The following is a 26260-nucleotide window of genomic DNA, read 5'->3' as shown; positions in this document are numbered from 1 at the left end:
TTTTGCTACTTCTTGGGTGTCCCACCCTTTTTCATGCCACCCTGGGCAACTGCAACATAAAGCCCATATCAAAAACCACCACTGTATGGGACATTAAAAAAAGTTTTACTGTCGCTAACCAAACTTGACTGAAAAGTCTCTGTTTTCCAGGTTTTTATGTTCAGGAAAGTTTAAAGGAATTCGTTTTGTTGTAAATGTTCATTTAGAAGGGGCCCTTTCCATTCATTTTTTTAACTTGTATGATGAGGCAACAGTTGCTTGTCCTCATCCAGCCAAGCAACTGACAGAATTTGTGCCTATAAAACTTGGAGCTCGTACACGTACACAAGAAAGTTGAAAATTGTTCAACTTTTGTTGCTGTCTGCTGTTGCGGAAAACTTCCACCTCTCTCTGTCATTCGTCGCTCCCAGTGAGCCATAAAGCGCTGCCGGGAACTGGGTAACCGTCCGCTGGAGAGAGACTTTTAGGTCAAAATAGGAAGTGCGATTAATCTGCGTTTTGTAATATTAACGCGTTAAAATTTTCAGATACATTTCAAACTCTCTCTAGTTTTGTAGCATGGCAACACATGGCAAAGTGGTATGAATAATGTTGCAAGGTGCTGTCAGGTGAAAGGATTTCAATATACCTTTCAATATATAAAAATGTCCAGGTAAAGAACTGGACATTTTTTTGTATATATAGCTCTGGAAAAAAATAAAGCCTATTGAAAATCTCCTGGTTATTCCACCAAATATTAATATCTGAACTCTTCCTGAGTTAAAACGTTAGTATGGTTATTTCTAGATGAATGTGAACTTGTTTTCTTTGCATTATTTGAGGTCTGAAAGCACTGCATTTTTAATTGTTTTATTTTGACCATTTCTCATTTTCTGCTAATAAATACTACAATTTTGCTTGGAATTTCAGAGAGATGTTGTCAGTAGTTCATAGAATAAAAGAACAATATAAATTTTACTCAAACATATACCTATAGTAGAAAAAGTAAAATCAGAGAAACTCATTTTCCAGTGGTCTCTTAATTTTTTCCAGTATTCTGCTTTCTTGCTATCCATGTTGTGTGTCCCCAATGGTGACCTTGGAGTGAACCAGCAGGTACAAGGAAGAAGGCTCTTTGGGGTCACAGTCTTCCACGACCCCCTGACTCTGTTCTCGCTTGTCCAACTGGGAATGAAGAGCCAAACCTTTGTAGAGAAGAAGCTATCCGCCTTAACACCAACGACCTTCCAGACAGAGAGTGTGTCTGCCGCCTCGGGGTTGAATTCAGGGGAGGGGAGTGGAGCAACAGAGCAAAGCATTGCTAATAGATTCATTACGTTTCCATTGAGGAGGCTTTGTAGAAGGTTAATCCTCTCAATGAAAGAAACATTCTCAACCGGAACTCATGCAGAGCAGGCAGGAAAGTCTTTTGTCTTCTCTGAAATACACCCACACTTACCTGTGAATGTGATCACACATTTAACCTCACATTACTGGCGGAAGAAGCTTTTAAAAGAGTGATTTACACGTCACTACAATGCTACAAACATGTAATAAATTCATTACTGGATTTATTCCGTATCAGAAATTTTTTATGTGGGTCTAAAATAAGCATGGTGGATTCCAACATTCAGCACACTGAAGTGAGTGGCTCTTCACTAGCGCAGAAAGAGTGTTTGAATAATGTAGTACATCATTGTTAGGTCATATGATGGTAAGGTGAAAGGGTGGCATATTGTTACATTTTCAGCTAATGTTCTCTTTCTTACTGCACTCAGTCAAAGGATCCAAACTAATTGAAAAAACTGTTCCCCTCCTCGCCTGTGGTGGCGCTATACCAAGAACTACTGAATGAAATGACATGAAAACCTCTGAAGAAGACATTTCATAAAACGTAAACAAAAAATGGAGTGGTTTCAGATTTTAGCAGTTGTAGGGTTTCTCTTTTGTCTTTGGAAAAGTCCACGAGCATTTTCTCCCTCTAGTGCTAGACTCACACGTTTGTTTTGGTTCTATCGACCCAGAATGCCTTGCGCTATAATCCGCTTCCTGTTTCTGGAGCCGTCTCTGGTACGCTTGCATCCACTAAATCATGCTAAATCGAAATAGTGAAGGACTGCTTTAAATGTAATAAAAGGAAGGTAAGGTTATGTTTTTACACTTTAATAAATGACTTGAGCAATAAGATTTACTAAAATATCTAAGTGAAATTCAGAGGGTTTTTCTTAGAAGCTAAAATAAACATACATTTATATACATTTTAAAATGTTTTCCTTTGTTTGTGTGTTGTTGTTTTTTTTACAGAAAGGCTTCATCTTCTCTGGATGCTATGAAAAACTGCTGCCATCACTTTACTCAGGCTTTGCAGCTAGCCGAGGACCAGAGATTTGCTCATGAATACGGTGGCATCACTGTGTCTGCAGGCCAAGCAAGGCCCGAGAAACCCCCGGGCATGGATGGTAGAAGTCAGGGAAAGCTCACAGATTCCTTGAAAACCGAGTCTGCTGCCATACGACCTCCTGACAACCTGAGCAGAAACGAACCCGGATGTACTGAGGACACGCCAGATGAAAAGAGCCCACAGGATACATTTGGAAGTGTTACAACAGGTCAGAGGTCGACAACGGAGTCAAATGTTGCCAGAGGTTTTGTTGACTTTCTCCCTACAAATGGAGAAAGAACCTCCACCAGTTTGGACATGGGACCAGACGACCTGGACAGTAAAAAGTAATTTACCTAATGTTTACATCTGTTTAAGGAAGTTCTACCCAGTTTACCAAAAACCATTTGATTTAAAGCTGCAGGATGTAACATTTATAAAAAGAAAAAGTTTTTTACATATTTGTTAATATCACTATATTGTTACACCATAATACAAGACAGGTAATCTGAGCTATTATTTCCGTCTTAAGAAAAGCAACCGGTCATGGTCAGAAACAACCAATCAGAGCCAGGAGAATGGCCTTAGTGCTGTCAATCAATCTTGGGTATGTGCTGCTAAGTGTAGGGTACAGTACTCCTTCAGATTGAATTTGTTTGGTGGAAATTGTCTCAGGTTTCCTCAAGAACACTGTAAAACACAATAGATTTGATTGAGTGTTATATCAAATGGTGAGACAGCCACAAAGCTTCTCCAATCCATGACTCTTACAGCTCCGTGCTTCACAGGTAGCATAGGGTTCTTTTACATGGAATTTAGTTTTAGTTATTTAGTATTTAGTTTATGGCAAATATGCCATCATCTCTGGTGTCCATCTTGCACATTACACCCATGATGCCTGAGTAGGCATACACTTTTGTATCGACAGTAGCACGGAATGCTTTTGGAGAGTTCCTCCGGCATCTTCTGGTCTGCTTTCATGGTCTACCTTTAYGTTACGCTCCAGCTCAAACTTTTTTGAGACATCTTGAAATTCCTTACCAGTCATACTCTGCTACAATCTCCTCTCTAAAGGCTTAAGGAAACTTGTTCAGTTTTACCATGGTGAAACTGAGAGAGTTTTCCATCAGTCTTGCCATTCTTACATCGACAGCCAAGAGCAGACCAAAAGTCTGAGGGCAACACTCCATCAAAAATAATGAGTAACCATGTTCTTATTATGCGTTCCTGGTCTGAATTCCAGTATGTAATTTCTGCTACTTTGAGTGGAAAATTAAAATGGGTATTAATCCAAACTTGAAAAGAAATATCCATCCATCCATTTTCTTTCACTCTTGTCCCTCAGTGGGGTCGGGAGGGTTGCTGGTGCCTATCTCCAGCTAACGTTCCGGGCGAGAGGCGGGGTTCACCCTTGTCAGGTCGCCAGTATGTTGCAGGGCAACACAGAGACACACAACCATGCACACACACACTCACACCTAGGGGCAATTTGGAAAGGCCAATTAACCTAACAGTCATGTTTTTGGACTGTGGGAGGAAACCGGAGTACCCGGAGAAAACCCACGCATACACAGGGAGAACATGCAAACTCCATGCAGAAAGACCGGGGCCGGGAATCGAACCCAGAACCTTCGTGCTGCAAGGCAACAGCTCTACCAACTGCGCCACTGTGCAGCCGAAAAGAAATATATAAATAATAAATATATATTTTTTAAAGGGGAACTGTTAAACAAAATTTACTTTTTGATCGTGTTTGTACTTCAGTTTGGGTCTCTGTTGATTCTAGAAACAATCCAAGAGCTAAAAATATGTATCCAGCCATTTTGTGGCAATAAGTCAACATGTCTGGAAATCGTGCTGTTTCAAAAACCTCCCGATTATGACATCACAACCAGCCAGCCGGCTTTGTTACTGCAAAGCACTCATCTTTATTATTAGTAGATTTTGACTCCAGGTCAAAGATTTATGGTCGGATCAATTGCGCATCAATCTGCGCATCAATCTGCTTCTATTTTGATGTGTATAAAGTAGAAATATTGAGTTGGGGGGGGGGGCGTGGCCAGCAACACTCATTCTGAAAGAAGCTCAAAATAAGAAGAATTGATAATGAAACCTCATTATCTCAGAATGATTTTGTGTAAAAAAAAAAAAAAAGTTGAACATATTTTGTGTAACCCATAGACCCACCCTAACGTTTTTAAAAGGAATCACAATGGGGCCCTTTGAAATATATTTCTCTGTGTTTTGGCTGTTCATCTACATGACTTACTTTCATGACAATTCCGTGTCACTAAAGTCTAACTTAAATATCCATATGTTCAAAAAAGTGAATAAAACCACACAGGCTGCTGCAGGGTGTTAGAATTTTTTTACATGACCGTATGTGATTTACTTTAATGGTACAAAACTGAACACAGCTGGAACAAAGCAAACACATCACATTTTTATCTCATTTGCTTCATTGCAGCTGAACCTTTTTATTAGTTTCTGCTGCAGGCCATTTGTCATCATTGGAGCCTCTTCTAGTTGATTTACAGTGAGAGATGTTGAAGATCTCCTTCATTTTAACACACCGCCTTATCATTAACACTCTGCTATCTTTGCGAGGGTAATATATCTTTGGTATGAGCCCTGGCTCAGGACAAGCCTAGTCTCTCATGAGTTCTTCACTCCATATTTCTGCTTCAAACCAAAAGAAAAATCAGTTTTGAAAGGTGGTCAGTGCGATGTTACTTACCTTGTGTGTTGTTTCTATTGTCATTTGAGCAGTGTTTCCACTGTGGTTCAGAGAATGCAGAGGACATCCGGGGAGAAATGTGGACATGCCGAAGCCTCGGATATTAGAGGAGAAGCAGAAAAGCCGTTGTTTGAGCTTTCCGTTAATAACATGAACGCCACTTGTGAAAACCACGCAGCAACTGTTATACAGGTAAAACCTTCCTGGCCAAGAGTCAAAGTGTAGCTTCACGGAATCATTTTTAAACTTTAGGACCACAAACGAAATGTTAGTCCCCCTGAAGATTTTGTGATGTCAGCCTCATTTGAGAAAGTGAGTAGTGCCATGCATAAGTATTCTTGCTTCTTGCACTCTATATTTGCATTCAAACTTCAATTGAGTTAAGTAAAACCGCCCACAAATAGCTAAACCATTAACCATCATTCATCTCCTTGGCAACTACCAGGACGTGGAGATTTAACCACCGTTCACAAGCCTCAACAGTTTCAGCAGTTTCCTAAGGTAGTACCGACTGATAGACGCAGCTATCTAGACGCAGTATGGTAGGAAGATCTGACAAGGCAAAGCAGATTATCAGGACACCAGCAGAACGTTCTTTATGTACCCAACTGCTGACTTGTTCCTTCAGCTCTGGCCTTCTCGATTTCAGTCCATGTTTAGCTTTTTTCACGTTTAGTCCTTGGTTCATGTCTGCCAGTATGAATTATTTGTTAATGCATCACGAGGAGGAAAAAATAACATCCATAAGTCCCACAGTTCCATCCATCTTCCCAAAAGTTCTGTCCCTGCCGAAGAAAACTTCCACAAAGCGTGACGTTTTCTGCACAATGTCAGTGTTGGTCCCTTCTGTGCAGATAGCCCCATAGTCCACCTGCTATCTACATTTCTTAATATTTCTTCATTAGGACTAGATATCGATCTAGATACTGATATTGATTGGTATTTGTTGCGAATCTCTGCAGAGTTACTTTGCCTTCTTGGCTCCTCTGCCTGTAGGTCTACGTGGATGATGGGTTAGCAGATGTGCCATAATTTCAGATGACGGATCGCACAGTGCTCTGACTCAGCTCGACATTGTGTTTTATAATGCATCTAGTTAAAATGTCTCCATATCTTTATGTCCGCCCTCGGTCTTCGTTGGTCAGCTTTTAATTAAAACAGTGACAGCAATGACTGATTTTCCTTCTGCTTTGTGTTTGTCCACTACATAAAACTCCAAGAAAACACACTTTGAGTTCAATAAGTTTGTGGATATCCAAGAGCACTTTTGTGAGGCGATATATTTTCAATCAAACTCAACCAACCTGCAAAGCCTCTGAAATGTTTTAGGAGGGTATAAAGAGACCTGTGGATTTGTAAATAATGGCCGGCTCTGAAGCCACTTTCACACTTTGGATTTATGAATCTATACCTACACATCCTCGATCATCAATCTGCTGGCCCCCAGTGTGTTCGGGACGTTTACTTGGCTAATCCTCTTCACTTAACTGAGCGCTGCCGATCTGAAAAAACATGCTACTCGCCACCTCTCTGATATCCTCTCTCAGCACAAGAAGTGTTTGATGAGTCCTTTAGGATTCTCCAGAGGAGAAAGCGGGGGTAGGAGAGGTAAAGGAACAGTATTTAGGGGTGTGTGTGTGTTGGATGGGTACGGAGTGATTAATCAGATTCCAGCGACGTGCGGTAGTAAGAGCTCTAGAATTCCTGCGAGGTTCGGCTTAAAGCGAAGCGTGCCCCCCCTCCTACCACCCCTTGCCTCCCCAGCTCTGTTGGGAATTGGAGGATTTAGGGGAGCGCTGGAGCTCCATTTGTCTCAGAGCAACATGGAGTCATGCAGAGTTCAGAAAGCAGAACGTTCAGCAATTAAAATAGGGTCTAACATGTTTTATCTCTCTAATGGGATAACATGCAGTATTTACGTTTGGGGCCGTGATTCATAGACAGTGTTCAGACTTTTTTTTCCCCCTTTTCTGTGTGTACCTCTAGGCGTTTTGGAGGGGCTGCGCTCTGAGGAGGAGGCTTGCATCCACCCTCGCTGCCTTCACGCGCCCTGACTCAGGAGAGGACGACACCTTAGAGGAGCTGGACGTGGAGGAATTTGTCGTCGATGAGGTACGCAAGTTTGTGTTTACCTCTGACCTGTACATAGACTCTGAACCGTGCTTAAGAATTCAGGTCTGACGACTGGTCAAAAACCCAGCCACATTTACACCATAAGGTACACCGGTTAATTGCCCCCGATTTTGTTACATTTTCTAGATCGGTGACCGGCCGATACTAAGGTTCGGCGATATGTCAGATTTTTCCCAATATATATTCGTCAGTCCAACAAATGATGATATATTTGCGCAGGTAACATTTTGGACTTTTTTTGGGTGGATGAAACAATGTAAACATGCATCCACTGATTTGCCAATTTAGAACACAAACGTCTGTCCAAAAATGTAGGAACAAGTTGCCAAAAAATACAAAGTTGCATATTTAAGATTACTTGGGCTTTAAATGGGATGAAGAGGTAAACCATAGGCTGCCGCAAAGGACTCAAACCATCTGGTTGATTACGTTATGCAATCACCATGTGCTGCAGCTCCGTCAACAAGCTGAAATACAAAATATGGTTAAATATAAAAACGACAGCCCAGATGGAAACAGGGAGGCTTGGTTGGAACTCTCTCAAAGCGAAATGCATAAGAAACGTTTCCCATTGACGTCACAAATGGCAGGAAAATATACATACAATTTTTTGCATGTCACTCTGCTATTTAGAACTCAAAAATTTTGTCACTGTTTAACAACTTTTCAGACCAAAAAAATTCAGAATCAGCAGGTCAGGCTTTCTAAAGTCAGCTAGAAAATCGTAATCGGTGCGCCCTTAGCATACATGTAACTTCGAGGTGTATTTTGAATTTGTGTAGATAAGAAAAAAAATCTGCATTAAATTCAAGTGCAAGCTTTCAAATGGAGTTAAATATTTAATTTCTCTATTGATTCACCAGCTTTCCTGTGTGGGAAAAACTTATTTATAAGTTCCAAATGAATAGAACCCACACTACAGATAGGCAAGTTATGTTTGTTACTATGTACTGCATTATGCATATATATTTGTTGACCATTTTCTGCTCAAAGTCAGCACTGGAGGAACTCTGGACAATGACCTTCTCTGAGGATTCTCCTCCTATGCGTCATCCTGTGACAGAGCAACACTTACCTCCACAGGTAAACTGTAGTTTTCCCAAATCCACTTTAATTGTGAAAATGGCCTGTTGTGTTTTGTAGCCGACTGGTAGGTAAAAACAATGATTTACCAGCCTATATTATCTGTCAATGAAAATTTAAAAGCCACTTTCTTAGACCTGTTCCTTTTACATCTTACTTAACCCACACTACCTCCCTCCTTTTCCTCAGAGCTTACACTCCCCCTCCCTGATTGATCTTTAAATTTATTCTTTTAAAAACCAGGATTATTTCCCTGAGGGACTGAAGGTTGCTCAGCACCAGCAGATGTCATTTATCACACTGGCTGAAATGTCGTCCTGTTTTTTTCTTTTCTCCCCCCTCCTCTTACCTCTTGTTGGATCTTTTCTTTGGAGCATGCTCAGCACAGTACATCATGGTAGCCCAGTCGGGCCAGCTGATGTGCTGCAGCTGCCGGTGTGGTCGGCTCCAGTCTGTTGACGCTGAGCTGAGGTGCACATCAAAAGGCGATGATGAACAATTCCGCACTCGGATGGAGAGAAAACGGGACCTGAAGCTGTTAAGCTGTTCGTCTGAATTACACTTGAGAGTTTCATGAGTAGGAAAACTTACTGAGGGTGAAATGTATCCGTTAAATATTTAACATGAAAACAAACTTTTGATTTAAATGTAATTGCCTGTTATTGTGTGTAATGTAAGGTAACAGTGCAGCATATTAAGGTACCTACCACAATTATTTAGACCTCCGGTTAAGATCTGTAAAATCCTCGTCGATGCGTGTGTGTGTATCTGCCACACAATTAGAGTGGTGAGAAGGATAAAAGCTTCTAGGGGTTTCTGAGGCAAAACACAAAGAGCGCAGAGCCCCCCTCACCCCCTGAACCCAGCAGTCCAGGAACCTATCCTGGCAATTACCAGAACATAGTCATGTTAGCATCCTCGCTCCCACACTGGCAACTGGCAGCAAGATCGCCTAAGAACTTGTTAAATTCATGTAATGTCGGTAATGTCACTCCCAGGTTGAACTTCAGCCAAGGCAGCCCTGGGAGGCTGATGAGAAAGAAGAAGAAGTGAAAGAAGAAGAACAAGATTCATTATGGAGTTCTACTAGGTAATAAAATGCAATGACTCACTCCATTGACCATATAATTACACAATTGCACATTTCTAAAATAAATTTGTTAAATGAAAACGTGGCAATTTTGAAAAAACAAATCATTTTATGATAAAAAAGAAATTGGTGCCAGGGTGAGGTGGGGCTTTTTGCCATATCGTAATTGTTTTTTTTCCCCACAAAACTGCAATAAAAACACTTTCTTTGTATCACACGGGTCACGTCATCAACAACCGGATGTTGCCACTGGTGCAAACCACAAAGAAGACGACAACAGGAAGTAGTTGGAGGATGATGGCGCAGCATGTTTTTGAATGACTTATCATGTGAACAAATTCATTCACGTTTGATTTTAATCAAGCTTCTTATTTAATGGAAACACTGTTATTGAGACATTGTGTTTTTTCGACATTATTGGAATATTGACAAAGTTTTACCCACATTTGCAGCTTCTGTTGATATGATGGGTGGAATTGCCTAATCTCCTTATCAGGAAATTTTGATCATTGAACTTGGCACAGAGATCCAAACCAGTTGCACTAAAAAAGGAAATAAAACAGAGTTCATTTCACATTTAAGTGAAGTTAGATTCTTTCTGAACATTTCAGTCATGAAAGAAATGTACGATTTTTTGTAAAATTACTTTACCCTAACTGAAATTTCCAAAATAATGCCAACATTTCTGCATCTGGCATGTTCCTTTGTTTAAAAAAAGTCATAGATTTTATTTTTTTTTAAGTGTTAGACTTTGTGGAAATGTTTGTTTAAATTAGGTGGCAGCTTGAAAAAACCTGACATAGATGTATATAAAAAATATAGCTTACAGTGTTTGCGCTTCCTCTGACTTCTTTTATGAACACTCATTTGCTACAGAAAGTAGTAAATTATTAAGTATTATTCCGAGGAATATTGTTAGCATGATCTGGTCACATGCTAGCAGATAGCATGTGACCAGATTGTGCTAACAACTGACCAGTTTGGGCTGGTCAAGTGAAAAACTTGGGAGTTTCTGTTCCTAACTAGTATCCTCATGTATCTCTGATAGTTTTGATTAATTTTTATAATGTGTATGTTTTAAAAAAATAATAAAAAACATTAACTTCTAACATCAATTAGGTTACCAAATCTCGACATTATGGCACAGTTAAGCTAGAGATAGCCATATGTGTTAAAGTGAGCAAAAATTATACTAAATACTAAAATATTATAACATGTTCACTTTTTTGTGATAATAAAAATAAATTTTTTTTTAACGTGAAATTTTTTTAAATATTGTGAATTCTTTATTTTCAGTAGCAAGACTAAAGCTTCAACCTGTATTCAGAGTGGTCAGAGTATGCTCTCTTTTTCTGAAAGATCAGAAAAAATTCTACAAGAATGGTAACTCATTATATCTCATACGCTGTTGCATTGTCCTTTATCGATATAATGTGTGAATTCAATACAACAGAAGTTTTAGATAATCGTCTCTGTCTCGCCGTCTGCAGGGGCTTCACCAACAGCCGCACAGCTTTTCTGATGCTGAAAAGAGCTCAGAAGATGAAGACGACCAAAAAGCAGCGGAAAAAACACAGAAGTGAGTGTGTAACCCTACACACTGTAGAGACCATAACTACAGCTAAAGTTTGTTCTTCCACTTTGTAACTATTGCTTTTCACTACAAATAAGTTGAAGTTTGCATTTATAATGCAAGAAAACTTGGAAAAATCCCAGGGATGTGACTACTGCTCTACCTGTAGTCCCTGTTTTGTTTACTGGTTGAAGAAATTGATGGTTTGATTGTTTTGTAAAAATGTTCTTGTGTTATGAGGAAGATCTGCTTCCTATACAACTTATTTTGTAAAAAAAAAAAAAAAAAAAAAAAAATCACACGTAAATACCTCGGCCTGTTTTTTTTTTCATTCTCATGTGTTTTTCTTCCAGTCTTGCCTCAGCAGCGGTGACCCTTTCCAGCCAATGTACACTAATGAGCCATAACAGGCAGCAGAAGCGGGGCCTGTCGCCTCTCATTGGCCCGTTTTTTTAAAAGCCAGCTAAATAAATAATAATTGTCAGGAGAGCTTCTGGCGAGTCGTCTCGTGACGACTTTCAGTCCACCTCGTTGTAAGGGCTCAGCGTAGCCGCTGTGAAAGTTGACCTCACCTCTGCTCTGCTCTGCTCCGAGACACACTGCTCCTGACACGGATATCATGCATGTAGGTCATGTACAGGGAGGCTGCTCTTTGATCATAATTGCAAATGCATGACTGAAATTGCGGCTCTCTTGTCATCTTGTGCCACCAACACACAGGTCTATGTCGACTGTAACTCCTAATGGCATGTCCCTCAGTGAAACCAGAGCTCTGCTCTAATACTTTCCGAATCTTTCATCTTGTTTTTTGTTTTTTTTCCTTTCTTGTTCTTCTTGTTTTTGCTTCTGGTTTTAAGCCTGCTATATCCCTCATTGATGCTCTCTTTTGGTTCCTCTTAGATCCCTTTGCCTTCAGTGGGTGCAATTACCAAATAAGCCCAGCGGAGGCGAGGAACAGAATTTCACGACGCGGCAGACAAACTTTTGGAGGTAGGACTTAGGATATGTTACAGTCCAGATTTTTAAGTCTTTGTTGTGTTTTCTTATGTTTGTTAAGAAACTTATATGTCTTCCATTTTTCCCATACTAAGCCCTTTACAGATCAAAGATTTTTTATTTTTTTACCCAAGGGTATGGCAAAATGTAGTTTCATGTAATGGCATGCAACGTAATGTAATACATATGCAATATACGTATTACCCTGCAGGGCATAAACCAAACTCCAGCACGGGGATTTTGAAACATTTCAGCTATCGAGAAGAGCTTGTAGCATTTTCTGTGGACTCCTGGTATTCACAGGGGTTCAGGACCACAGCCACCTGTGAACAGCTAAAATCCAGAGATACTTGGGACACCCTCTAATAATATTTATAGCTGCATATTTTATTAGCTCAAACACCAAATTCACCTTCATATGCATTAATATGCACATTGGAAGAAATAGCAGAAACTATTTTCTACAGGCAAGGAAAATAAATGGCAATCCCGTTGATTTGCAAACAACAGCTAGTAGCTTGTCAAGAAGCATTGCATTTAGTTATCTATCCTTCCCAAGCTGCCTTTTCTTTAGAATATGAGCTATGAAAAAGTCTGCAAATAGGTGAATTTATCTGAAAATAATTCAGAGTTATGCTCCACAGAAAACTCTGTGAATACTAAACCACGAACAGGCAGGAATCCACTGTTGCAGTTATAATAAAAGTTATAATAAAATGACTAGGTTCCAGATTTAAATTTGTATAACCTCACAGTCAGAAGAGCCTCACAACAATAAACAATGAACTAAAGCTAATTATCCAAAGTAATACTTCACTTGAGCAGTTGAGGAATTGTTCTACCAAACAGGACACAGTTTTTAACCACATTTCAAAATGTAAATGCAGCATTCATTGGTGATTAACGGTAGAAAAATTGTTCAAACAGCAAAAGTAAGAATCAACTATCAACCCAGCCAGTTGTCTTACACTTTGCTTCCTCTAGACTCTAAAGGAAGCAAAGTGTAAGACAACTGGCTGGGTTGTTTTACAACCCAGCCAGTTGTTCTTACAAGTTTAGAGGGTCTGGACCCTCAGCACTTGAGAAACATGTTCTTCCTGGAGGCATGTTGAAGTTTGAAATAATTTGATTTGATTTTACCCAATTGCTAACATTTAGCTGAGACGTTATTAGATGCCCCAGCTCAATGAAGCTTACCCGTCACCGTGTAGGTTCTAAACAACACCGGGGGGAATAGGGCCACAACATCTTTACCAGTGAAATGTCTTGAACATTCCTGTTGCTCAGATGTCATTTGTTTAATGTCTGGAAGCAAGGCCAACACAGACTGAATGGCTTTGTTGAATTATATCAACTTTTCAATGCTAGCACTGGAATCATATMTGAGTGCAACACCTCTGTTGATWTGCTCTCAGCCAACTGGCAGAAGAAGACTGTTTCTATCTGAAGGATGTATTACATCACAACAAGATTTCCAGCTCTTTTTATTATCTGTCCTTTCCACCCTTGTTTACATAAGCCATCTAAATGAACTGGAGTTTTCCAGTGCATATTAAGCTGTTGAATCAATTTAAACAACTCCATTAGCTGGTCGTATCACCAGGCATTTATGACTAGTTCACAAGTGATTTTTTGCAAGTCCGAGTCAACTCTTACATTTTTGATCTCAGGTCTAAGCCTAGCCCCAAGTCTTTGATCTCAATTCTTTGATCTCAAATCCAGGTCAACTCAAGTCTTTGATCTCAGGTTCAAGTTAATGGCCTGTTGTTGTTGTCTCTACCTTCCAGACCACTCAGGTCTTTTGGTTCTGACCTACTCTACATCCGCAAAATGGCCGAAACACTGAGTTCCGTTAAATGAAAACTAAATACCCACCTGTTTAGTGTTGTCTTTGACCCATGATCACTGGAACATTGACCAACGTACTAGATGTGAATTGATGATTTTGATGCTGAGAGAATGTAATGTTTCTTTCTGGTGACTGTATGATGATGCATTGTTGTTGAAAAGTGCTATACCAATAAACTTGATTGATTTAAGGATGACCATGAGCTGACATAAATGATAGAGGTGGTGGGTCTCCCTTGTAGTGTTGTGGTTACACTCCTCTCCTGACCTGTGGAAGGCTCCCCCCCGCCTCCTCCGGATCCTTTCCCAGTGCCCGGGGCCTCGGCAGCCCCAACCCAGCCCGGCTCCGCCAGCACTCCCCGGCAGGGGCTAACGTTTCAGGCTTTGACTCAAGCCCCTTCTGGAGGTGATTAGCCCCAAACCCATGACAGATTCTTTCCGAGATATCTGACGCGGCATGTTTATTTTATCCGGGCTCGTTGTGTGGATGTGCTGGACATGAGTAACCCACTTGAAATGGGTATCGGCTTACACGTGCAAAGAGAGACACAAGAGAGAGACGACGGTGCAAAGACCTTGAAAAATCTTCTTTTTTAAGAGCAGCAAACCGAGATATACATTTCCCCGTTTTATTTAATTTGTGTCTTTCAGTGTGAGAATGCTCCGTGGGACGGAGATGTTTCATGCCTCCGAGCGCTTCTGCTAATTTCCACTCTTACTTTTCCACTGACACCTTCCACTCGTCGCCTGGAGGCACACACTTCCACTCTGTTCCAGCCGAACTTCAACTTCATCACACATCTGTCCTCAAGTCACAGCGCCTGACGGTTCTGTGTTTTTATTTCAGCCGCGGACCCCTACCTCTTGAACACTTAACTCGGTTTCACACTTCATGTCATCAACAAAGTCGAGCTGAAACTCAACCACTGTGTTTAACTCCAATCCTCCAAAATACCTCAATCTCATAACATTTGCCGCCTCTTATGTGCATTCAGTTCTCAAGCTCCTATATACTCTGTCTAAGGGAGCAAATCTTCTCTCTATTCAGGAAGTGTTGGCACACTTTAGAGGCGAGCAGAGCAGTTAGAGCAGTCTGAGCTACTAACATGGATAGACGTCCAACTGAAAACACTAATTCAGTCATGTCTCAGACATGCTCTAATTCATCTTCCACTTTGCACATGTCATTTAAACTTTAAACACTGCTTGTAATACACTTTGAAATGTCTCAATTCAAGCGGAGAGTACAGGCAGGACCACGTTTAGATTTTTAGATGTAGTTGGAGGTCATACTTTTCTGGTTTATCTCAGGCAAAATGTTGTAAACAAGTCTGTGATGTATTTTGATTTTGGTGAGCACAATGTACCCACTCCACCCCCTTAGTTGTGGATGTTGAAAGATATTTTTTGGTCATAACTGTGTTGTTTTTCAGAGTACAACAGCATTAAAAACAAGAATCAAAAAACAAGAAAATGAAAATGAAACAAAATGCAGATTTGGTTTTAAACTTTTGATTAGCTGATTGTCAGTCTGTTTAAATTTAATGCAGTTTTCACTCATATTATTTTTGGAAAAACTTTGCAGCAATATTCTTCAAAACCACAGGTTAAGGTACTGACTTTGTTTGGTCCATTACACCTTGATTTTTTGAGGCATTCTGTTGCAGATTGACTGCATTATTTGGGACTTATTTTCCCACTTTATGCAACATTTGGCTAAGCTTTCGCTTCACATTTGACTCTGGAATATGTTCGTTTACTGAGCAGTTCAGGGTTGAATCACAAGGCCTTTGGCTGCAGACAAACCTGAATCATAGACCTGCTTTCAAAATGCTTGAGCGTTATAATTGATGAGGCCTTTGGTCTGGTATGTTAATTGATTTCTGCCAAACCTGATTAAAGTATACCTAAATACCTCTATTTTGAGCCAGCTGGCATGCTTGGGGTTTTGTAAATTCTATGGATATTGACTGTTCTGTTCCTGGCTCTCTTACAGGGACAGTATTATGTAAAATCGACTTTTTCAAGCTTTACATCATGTTGTGATGTCATTCCCTCATCAACATTCTGCTTTGATTATTTCATGCATGTGTGAGAAATCTTTTAATCTCCCTTGACAACCATTCAACTGGGCAAAACGCCTCATTGGTCCTAGCACCGCCTTCTAGGACAAAGTTCCTCCTCAGGGCAGCAGTTTCCAAGCTTCTGCCTCACAGAGCATCCCTCCCCCGCGGCTCTCCCACTCTACTCCTTCAGACTAGCCAGCGGCAATTAGCATACACCTGGTGGAACTGAGCATTTGCTGAGATCATTGTAGGAGCTACTTCTCACTGCAACGCTGGTGAAAATGTTGTTAAAAGGTTAATAGAGGAGCGATGTTGTGATGACTTCCTGAAGATGGAACATAGGAAAAAGCAAGAGTTTCTTAAAGGGACAGAGGCCCAATTTGAATGTGTAAATTATAATTTTAAGATTTTAAAGTAATTTTTGATATACTAAGTGAAGGTAACATAGTTACTTGATTGTGCTATGAAATGATTCTATGTGGCTGGAAAAAGCATAATACTGCCTCTTTAATTGTCTTAAATTATTTTTTACTTGTGAATAATCTTTTTCACTGTTGAATGCTGGACTCTAGAATTGGTTTTCTAACAATTTCTTCTTAAAGACTTCTTCTGATGTTTTTCCTCCTTGGGATTGACCCAACATGCCTCATGTTGGAAAGCAAACTGCCAAAACCCACTGCATTTTTCAGGGTGGTCGGACTTGATGATGATGAATTAAATCAATTGCTACTTTCCCTCCTAGAACTTCTGAAAGCAGCAATTTTGTTTCCAGTTTTACTGTGTACTGTTTTTTTCATTTATTTAGTTCAATAAAGAGAAAATCATTTCTATTAAATCCTGATAGGTGGAAACTGTCATGATCCGTGGTTCTATGTGTTTATTTTCTAGTTTCTGTGTGATTCTGTTCCCTGTTGGTCCTGTCTCTGCGTCTTTCCCCGTTGATTGTCTCCCAGGTGTGTCTCGTTCCCGTGATTGCCCCGTGTGTATTTAGTCTCCCCTGTTGTCTGTATTCTTCGTCGGGTCCTTGTCTATCGCTTGTCATAGTTTGTCTACTGAATGTCTATTCCTTGTTGGTTGATGTCACCTTCTCCGTGCTATCAGTTTCCTCGTGCTGTCTCCCTGTTGTTCCTTTTGAGAAGTCCTTATCATTAAATTCATCATTTACCGCTACATCCTGGGTCCTGCCTGCGTCTTCACTCATCGGTAAACACCGCTTTCTGACAGAAACTAAAAAGAGTATAACGTGACTTTACGACGTGTGACTGTATTCGCTTTAGATATCCAAATGTATGAATGCCAAGCACATTGGATCTTTTGTTAATTCAACCTTTTTTTTTCTTTTCTTTTCTTTTTTTTTTAGTGACAACAGGTTTATAATGTGCAAAACTCTATGGTACCACTCGATTTACTGTTTCGTAGAATTGCTCAAATTCCGTTTTCTCTGGCAGATACTGAGGTTGAACCTGCCAGTTCTGATCCCTGACGGAGTCTGATTCATTTAAGAACTATAAAACATTGAAGACAAACAAATATTTGGCAGCTCCTTTCACAGAGGTAGTGGTTTAGAGTGTATGGATTACGGTCTGATTCAGGGTTAGGATTACCTAAACTAACAGAGAATTATGGAGTCATAAGGTGATCCTAAAGCTTTTTCTTTTTTTGTTAAACAAACAAAAATGTTGTTGGTACATGTGCTTAGAGACCAAAAATAATGAGATTTTTTTCGTTTTGATTAATTTGATGAATAGGGACAAATGAACTTTGGAAGTATAAAGTTTTGATTCTAAATTTCTAACATAAATATCATCACCTTCCTAAAATAATGGCCAAAGTCATTTTTTGCCAAAAGCAATTTAGGCAAAAAATGACCATTATTTCAGGAAGGTGATGACATGGAAAATGAAAGTTGTTTAAATATTTGACCTTTTGACGCCAGCTCAGCAATCAGAGCAAATCAGAGGAAAATAGTTTATTATGTGAACTATTTCTGATCCATTTGTCCCAGTGAGAATAAATCGGACGAGGTTCTGCGGTATCCAACCAGTTCCTTAAAGGGGCAGCGTTATGTAAAATTGACGTTTTTGAGCTCTACGTTATGTTGTAATGTTATTCCATCAACAAAAACACACCTGGAGTGTTGCTTTGATTCTATCACGCAAGGTCCGCCTTTGGAAGCTGCTCCTCCTCAGCATTGCAGTTCCCAAGCTTCTGACTGAGGGGGGGGAGGAACTTTTTAAGCTCCTTCAGACTAGCCAACAGCAATTAGCAGGCACATGATGAAACTGCACATCTGCTGAGCACATTGTAGGAGCTACTTCTCACTGCAACGCTGGTGAAAACGTTAATAGGTTAATAGAGGAGTCATGTTATGACGACTTCCTGGAGGCGGGGTCTCAGAAAGAACAGGAGTTTCTTAAAGAGACAGAGGCCCTATGTCAAGGCGTTAAATATCAAAGTCAAATTTCTTTTAAGTCATATTTCATATCTATAGCATTTTTATAACAACTGAAGTTAACATAGTTACTTGATTTTGCTATAGAAAGGCGTCATATGCCTGGAAAGTGCATAATGCTGCCCCTTTAATTGTCTTCGGTTAGCCAGGGGGGCTAAAGCCTCCAACTTCCTCCCTAACTTTCTTATTCAGAGTTCTTTCAGTAGACATTAGATCACTTGATGTGCCTATGAGCCCCGTTAAATAGGCGTGACTCCTACAGACCCTGTCTTGATGTCCAGCGGGGGAGTAGCTTCAGGAGGTTGGAGGAGGTCAGGGAGGAGCTCTGGGTCTTCTGAAGGGAAAAGGAAAAGAGAGACAGGACGGGAGCTGGAAGGAAGGGCGGGAGTTGGTTTGGGGGGGTGAATGTTACATGAGAGTAGCATTAATGCAGACTGTATATCACCGAATTCATCTTGGATTACCTCCACACAATGAGAATCACAGTGATTGTAAATTATCATTAGCTGCTTTAAAACCATACATATAAAACCCTGATATAATTAGTGCATATAAAACAGTTTATGGGCAATTTTTGAGTCATTCTGTGAATTATTGGTAATTGTTTAATTACTTTAATTGTCCTGTTTTAAGAGAAAGCAGCTGCAAAATAAAAAAATTGAAGAATCTGTAGCAATTTGGGCTGCAAATGCTGCCTTTCTCTCTCAAATTTCGGAACTGCGTACAGCCATTTCCTGGCCTTTGTTGCCCCGGGGGGAGGCATCCATCACTTGACATTTTTAGTGGGGCCTTTCAATTAACCCATGAAAACTGTAAAGCCTTTCTCCTCTTTTCTTTTCGTTTTTTTTTTTCTCTTTCTGTTTTACAGCTCCACAAAAGCGAGTAAATCGCTTAAATAAATGCGTCATTAGTTCCAGCGCCGGACTGTCAAAATTCATTATCAGTTTACACCCATCCACTGCGGCTTTACTGTCACTGCAGCATAAATGTTTACTTTGAATTATGGCCTTATTATGGGATTTCAGCACAACTCATAAATCAGGAGCCCTTTCAGATCTCCCTCCGCAACAAACTGCTACGTGTTGCTTTGATTGGGTTTCACAAAGGACTGCAGGCCTTCACAGAGCTGCAAGAGAAATCACAAAGAGGCTTCCGTTAGCATCATTTGGATATTTTATGATGATCAAATTAACGGAACACACATGTCGAGTGGACAAACCTGACTAACTGTTACTAGCATTTCCAATGATGAGCTTGCTCTGTGTATACAATTTAGATAGTCTCCTAAATAAGAGTGAACAAAATACAGGCTTTTCACGTTTATTTTCTGGGTTCTGTCGGGTGCAGTCGGCGAGGCCCAGGTGGGTCTTCGGAGAGCAGAGCGACCGGAGCAGATGAGGCGGCAACAAGATGAGCAACAGCCGAAGACGCAGGTCGCTCTGCGTGAGCAGCACTCAGAGAGGTGAGGGGCTTCATGTTGCTGCTGGATGTGTTTCATAAAGCCTTCAAATAAATTCATCTTTTATCGTAGCAATATGATCTCACAAGAGAAAAAAAAGATTTTTCTTTTGTTTTTATAAAATCCCTTTTACCACACTTACTCTCATACCTAATAATCCAACGTGAGATTTGTGTTGTATGTCCTTATGTTGATCTTATTAGCTGCATTTCCATTACAAATGTGTATAAACCTTCGTCAATATTCTGCAGGTGTCGAAAAACACAATTTCACAATTGCAGTGTTTCCATTAAATAAGAAATTAAATTAAAATCACACATGAATAAGCTTGTTCACGTCATAAATCATTAAAAATCATGGAAGCGACGGATGTAACATGAATATATTAGTATTTCAGCCATGGTACTAGCACTCATCGTCTATCAGCCTTCAGCGGTTACGTACGGACGTTTTGGGGAAATTGTAGTCAGTGATTTTACAGAAGAGCTATGGATTCAACATGCTGGAATGACACAACTTTTGATGAACTGTCTGATGCTGTGAGTCAAAGTTCGGGTGGAGCCAGCTGCACATTGTCTGAAAACCCCCCAAAAACAAATCATCATTCTCCTACTACTTCATGTTGCCTTCTTTGTTGTTTCTGCCAGTAGTAACATCCTCATGTGATGAGAAAAAAGTGCTTCCATCGCAACTTTGCAAAACACATTTATTTTGATTCGGTCAAAAGCTCACTTCATCCTAGCGCAACATTTTTTGGGGAAAAGGTGAGTTTTTTTTTTTTTTAAATCGCCGTGTTCCCATTAAAGAAATTTATTTTTGTGATTTCAATTTTCACAATTTTATAATTAATGGAAATGCAGCTAGTAAATACGATATGGAAAAGAGCCCCATTTCTTCTACGATTCAATATTGCCATATTGAAGGCGTTTGTGTTGGCCTTCGCAATTCAAAAACTGACAACAAGTAAGACTCTCCTTGCCTAAACTTGCCCTTAGCTACATTCAGAACTAAAAGTTTTAAACAAGTGGAACTGTGAAAATCAAGGCTGGAAGCAGAGCTACCGCCTTCCTACCCGTCTTCATATGGATTTTGTTTCTGCTGCAGCTGGAACTGAAGAGAACTCTTCAGAGTGAGTTCTCTTGAGTTCCAAGTTTAAACGAATGAAATAAACTTTTGTTATTTTTATCCCCAGGGGTCAATTTTTACCAGAGATAAGATCATCCATCCTGAGCAGAGGTACAGTTCAGGTCGCGGTGAGTGGCATCCTGTCTCCTGGATCCTGCCTGGTTGACAGTGAATTGTTATCAGCACAGGTTCTTTAGGTTTCTTAAGTCAGAAACTGACCCAAACTTTGTTAGTTAATGATTCTTTATGGTGTTGCAGGCATGTGGAGCTCAACCCAACGCCACAAGACTCAGCTCCAGCAGCAGTTCGATCGCCCCGCTCGGCAAAGTGAACAGAAGCAATGTGACTTGTGCAGGTCAGTCAAATTGTTATATTTTAACCACATTAATTTAAAAAAAAGTATTCAGTTTTTTAACTAATTAAAGTCAATCAAATTCAGAAATGATTTGATAAACTGGGCACACTTTGAACATTTATTTTTACAATTCACGTCATTAAGATTTTAAATAATGTAAGATATTGATGATTGGCCAAATTAATATTCATAAGATTATCAGTTTCACAGTCACTGTGGATTTTGTATGAATGAATTTAAATCTCCACACCATTTACTGAGCTTTTGTTTTGGAACTTGGGCTTATGTAGAAGCTTAAGGCACATTGTTAATTTAAAACATAAACAGGTCAAATCTGTTTATATGAATTGTAAGCAGTAACATTCAGGTTTGTGTTCCTTCAAAAGTGACAACAAATAAACTGTTTAGATCAGTGTTTCTCAGCCTTTATCCAGGTCCCTCACCGCCCCCTACCAAAGAATTTGTAGGCTACTTTGCACTGATAATTATTTTATTTAATTATTTTATTATTAATATTACTATCACTATAGATGTTTTGATTTTTATGCTTGTTTCTGTATTTATCATCAAAAATAATTTCCCAGAGAACAAAAAAGCCATGGGAATAGAAATTATTTTCACAGGTGTCTACAAAAAATGCAATGAACATTCAAGTTAAAATTGGTAGGCCTAACAGCAGCCAGTCAGAGTGGAAAAAATATTCTTATTTTGTGCCATTTTCTAGTTGTTAAATATTCCACAAAATGACCAGATAAAAGATGTACAACATGCCAGTTTAAACTTTGATCTATTTGCAAAATGACTGAGCTCTGCAACATTAAAACATGGATAGAACTGTAACTACATTAATCATAGCTCTTCTTCTCTTCAGTGTTCGTCAGTTTCTGGTGGTGCAGCTCTGTGCTGCCTTCAGGAGAATGGGACATCAGAGTATCATCCATAAAATTTCACCCACAAGGCATTTATTGTGCAAACCAGAGCTTTCAGTGGAAAAACAAAAGTTCCAGGTCCTTTTAATGCCATACAAATATGAGACAGAAATATGGATTATATCTTTATATAGACCTGTCTATTGATTTGTAGATTAATAGTTTTACTGGACAGAAATGACAAAGAACAAATCTGGTTCTTAATCAAATCCTAATGAGTCAAATTGAAAGTGTCATGGAGTCATCAGCCTCATGACATTAACACTGACATGAAAAATATTATTGAAGAAATTAATATATCAAATCTAATTAAAAACAAACGAGGGATTTATTTATTTAAATGGGTTCATTTTTCAGAGGGATACAAAGTCAGGGTACCGTGATTTTAATAATTACATGTTTATAAGAACGATTTTCTGTTAGCCTTCCAAAGAAGCGGGCAGCCTTCAAACGGAAATAAAACACTTTTAATATAAGTTGCTGCTTTGACATGATCACAGAACTGGCAAAACATATGTACAAAAAAACCAGACAAAGTGAATCACAGCAACGTCATCAGCCAGTGTAACGCTGAGCTGATGTGGTGAAGCTACCAGTAGCAGGAGGGAGCTGCACCAAGAAGCTACAAACACTGAGTAGAAGAAGAGCTTCCATCGATACAGTTGCAGCCAAGCATGTTTTAATGTTACACAATACAGTTTTAGCAAGTTGCTCAAAGTCTAAACTGGTATTGTTGTGCATATAATGTGTAAAGTTTACCTTCGACCAAACGCCCCCCAAAGGAATCCCAGCGTCCCCCTTTTGTAAAAATTTCCGCCAGCGCCCCCTGCCGTCCTCTGAACGCCCCCTGGGGGGCAGTACCGCCCACGTTGAGAACCGCTAGTTTAGACGGAAAAAAGATGTGCCAGTATGAAAAAAAACAAGCTTTTAATTTGAAAAAGGATGCGTCATTAACTATTAATTGAGTGCTAATCGAGTGTTATAAAGGGAGGTTTAGTGCAGCTACATTCAAACTTGCTTTTTTGCATGTATGTGGCGATATTGATGGGGTGCACAAGGGACAAGATGCCGTGAAATCTGTCCTGAGAGGAAGTGGACAGACAGACGGAGGAAAAAAAACAACTAAAAACTGTCCTTTCAGTGAAGAATGACTGGCCCTTATGTCAGGACAAGTGAGGGACTCAGGAGTTGGAGTGACAAAGATGCTACTGACAGACTGGCAGCAGATGACCGCTTTAAACAAGCCCAGGAATTCAAGTGAAGGAGAGCCCTGTCCCCTCCTCTAATGAAGCCAAATTGAATTGGGCTGATGGTTTCAGAATCATGTCCACGAGGTGCAGCGGCTGCTCAGCAGACACAGACGCTGCTCCCCGCAGGAGAAAGAAGAAGCTCTCTTTGTCCGAACCGATGAAGACGCCACTTGCCGTAGCTGTCCAAGGCAAATTGAAATATGAATGTGTGTTTAAGGCAATAGCAATTCTAAATAAAAAAAAAACCCAATTACTTACTTCATAAACTGAGCAGGGTATGAAATGGGCTCAGTAAGCAGTAGAGATGTGATTCTTTCATTGTCTTTCGATTCCCATTTTTAGGGTCAAGATTTGATTCAGGAGCAATTTTTAATTCAGAAGCTAATTTTTCTATTCAGGCGTAAAGTAGGGGTCGCTCTGAGGCAGCGGTGGGTTTGAATGAATCGCTTGGTGCCGTTTGACCAGCGTACGTTCAGGTGGGACGGTGTCAGCTGGACTTTACGAGTGTTTGGCAGCGGCAGGCGATCCGCTGAGCAACTAGACCCACCAACTCTGAGCTCACTCCAACACCTAGTGGAGGATTTGTTTTGTTTTTAAAGTCATTGAAAACACATGATTGGACATTACCTAACACAATGACGGCTTTTAATAAATCACTCTCAACCCGCCTGGATGTTGCCAGGTTTCAGCTCAGAACAACGCGGTGCTGTCCCTTTAAACTATTTCAAACAAGGCTAATAACGCCAAACTGACACAAACACAGAGCAAACCTAAAGAGATTTTATTGGGTTTGACTTGTGAGCATAGATACTTCATACTTTACTCTGCTTTTTGGAGTTGGATCAATGCTCACAATGCCCCCCCCTCCACCTAAATATGACCCCATCACACCCAACTCCTCCCCAATCTTAAATGTTTGTCTCCCTGTGTGGGGAAGCTGTGGGGACCCGGGGCCTGAGCTCTACACGTGGAACGCATCATATGCTGTAAAAACTCAGCCTTTGTTCTGTGTGTATGAAAAGCTTTGTGCTGATCCTGTGCTGAGATGGAGCGGCCTCTGACGCAGCTTTACCCAGCTTCTGCTGGGCCGGGTAGAAAAACACCGGATCTTACCCGCCGCACACTTTGGCGTCAAATTCTGTCAGCTTCTGTCAATTATAGAGAATAATAATAAAAAAAAAAGTTCAGTACCAAATATGTCATTTGATTTATCACTTAAACCTGGGTTGTCCAAAGTGAGGCCCAGGGACCATTTGCAGCCCTCCAAAAAATTTCTGGCGGTCCGTGGTCACAGTTCAAAATAACTTGTTCTTTCACTTGATGTTGGGGTGAAATGTTACAGATGCCAGGCTCTTCAGAAACAATATAATTACAATGTAAAATGTAAGGTGTAACACAAAGTAGCCATCCAGATTTTTACTTTTAGTATCAGGGACCAAAAAACATCCAGTGACTTTTCAGAAAGTGCAGTTTCAGTCATTTAATACACTTAGCAAAACAATGGAAGAGTTGCTGCTTATAACATAACAAAGAAATATCTAGAAAAAAAAATGAAAAATGTAGGCCATGGTTTGCTGTTTTGCTTGACAAACTTGCAAGACCTCCCCTCCTCTCTTTTGTTTTCTATCTAATGATTTGAACATCGCTTCTCTGCAGAAATCTTATTTCTTTGCTTCTTTTATTAAAATGTTCTGTTTACATTGCTGTTTGTTTAGCAGGTAAAATAAAAAAAACAATTTTTTTTCTATAATTAGGAAGGAAAAATACAAAAATTATAAGTAGTTTCAACTTGACGTTTTTGGGCAGTGATGGCACTTATGGCTCTTTGAAGGGAACTGAATCTTCATTATCCGTTCACTTCAAAGAGCCCTACAAATTATTCCTTTTTAAAAAATGTACATTTTTCTATGAACAATAAATTTTACTCATAGCATATCTTTACGTTGACAAAGTGTTTGAAAGAAAGACTCAAGTCCTGTCGTTCAGGTTAAAGAGCCGTTGAAAAGAATCGGATCGTCCGTGAACGTCCAGTCGCTGTTTTTGACCCCCATGCCTAAACATTTAGACACCACTAGCCTAAATCCTGTTAATTTTTCATCTTAAAAGTTGATATAATCCTTTTCCACTTTTCCCCAGGTAAAGACGCTTTACCCCCCAGACAAGTCACATCCCCTGTGGTAAAAAAGGAGCGCATCTCTTTCCGGGACAACCCCGTCCAGCTGAGCGGCGGCTGGGGCGGAGGCAAGAAGAGGGACAGACTGCCTAAGTAAACGCCTGAAAATATCTCTTTACTTCATGTTTTCTAAAGCTTTTACATGTATTCCTCTTAAAGATTGACAGATGTTAAGATTACAGTTGATGTCAATAGACATAAGAATAAATTGGTAGAAAATGGCCTGTTCCTTCGTATTTTGCTCTTGTACAAGTCTTTCCCCCTCCCCAACTCAAACAGAAAGTAACGGGGCCTCTTAGAAATGAAGACGGACAGGAACCTGAAGCAGCCCAAATATCTCGAGGCGTTTCCAGAGCTATCAGTGCCTTCGCTTGGCGGCAGCCAACTCGCATCAAAACACGTGGAGGAAAGCCACAAAACTCTGGGAAATTACTCGCTTCACATGCAGATGATGGCAGGAAATGGAAACCAGGATACTTCAGTACCTGTTGGTTCAAAACGCTGGACTGTTATTGTTATTTTGTTCCTGTGATGTTTTATAAATACGGACCTCGACAGTGAAAAACCCCTTCTTGTTAGTCTCACAAGAATGAACTCAAATAAAACTGTTTCCGTTTTATTTAAAGGTGCAG

The 26260-nt window shown here is 40.0% G+C and overlaps 1 protein-coding gene across 5 annotated transcripts in view; it reads left to right on the top strand.

The window, feature by feature from the left end:
• The window catches only part of lrriq1 (leucine-rich repeats and IQ motif containing 1), a 39788-nt gene extending 13528 nt beyond the window's left edge, over positions 1 to 26260 (top strand). Inside the window, exons 13-25 of one of the 5 annotated variants that reach the window (XM_008410866.2) lie at positions 2284 to 2706; positions 5129 to 5288; positions 7083 to 7208; positions 8223 to 8312; positions 9311 to 9402; positions 10702 to 10785; positions 10893 to 10981; positions 11876 to 11965; positions 19685 to 19799; positions 20989 to 21049; positions 21180 to 21276; positions 25592 to 25721; positions 25908 to 26260. In XM_008410866.2, coding sequence (XP_008409088.1) covers positions 2284 to 2706; positions 5129 to 5288; positions 7083 to 7208; positions 8223 to 8312; positions 9311 to 9402; positions 10702 to 10785; positions 10893 to 10981; positions 11876 to 11965; positions 19685 to 19799; positions 20989 to 21049; positions 21180 to 21276; positions 25592 to 25721; positions 25908 to 25914 — 1564 coding nt within the window. In that variant the 3' untranslated portion in view covers positions 25915 to 26260. Of the gene's footprint in view, positions 1 to 2283; positions 2707 to 5128; positions 5289 to 7082; positions 7209 to 8222; positions 8313 to 9310; positions 9403 to 10698; positions 10786 to 10892; positions 10982 to 11875; positions 11966 to 14470; positions 15740 to 19684; positions 19800 to 20988; positions 21050 to 21179; positions 21277 to 25591; positions 25851 to 25907 lie in introns of those variants that run through there. The other 4 variants (XM_008410864.2, XM_008410867.1, XM_008410865.1 and 1 more) reach the window with 4 other exon arrangements.

Source organism: Poecilia reticulata, linkage group LG6 (assembly GCF_000633615.1).
Source record: "Poecilia reticulata strain Guanapo linkage group LG6, Guppy_female_1.0+MT, whole genome shotgun sequence".
Taxonomy (NCBI): domain Eukaryota; kingdom Metazoa; phylum Chordata; class Actinopteri; order Cyprinodontiformes; family Poeciliidae; genus Poecilia; species Poecilia reticulata.
This window is presented reverse-complemented; position numbering and strand designations above follow the sequence as displayed.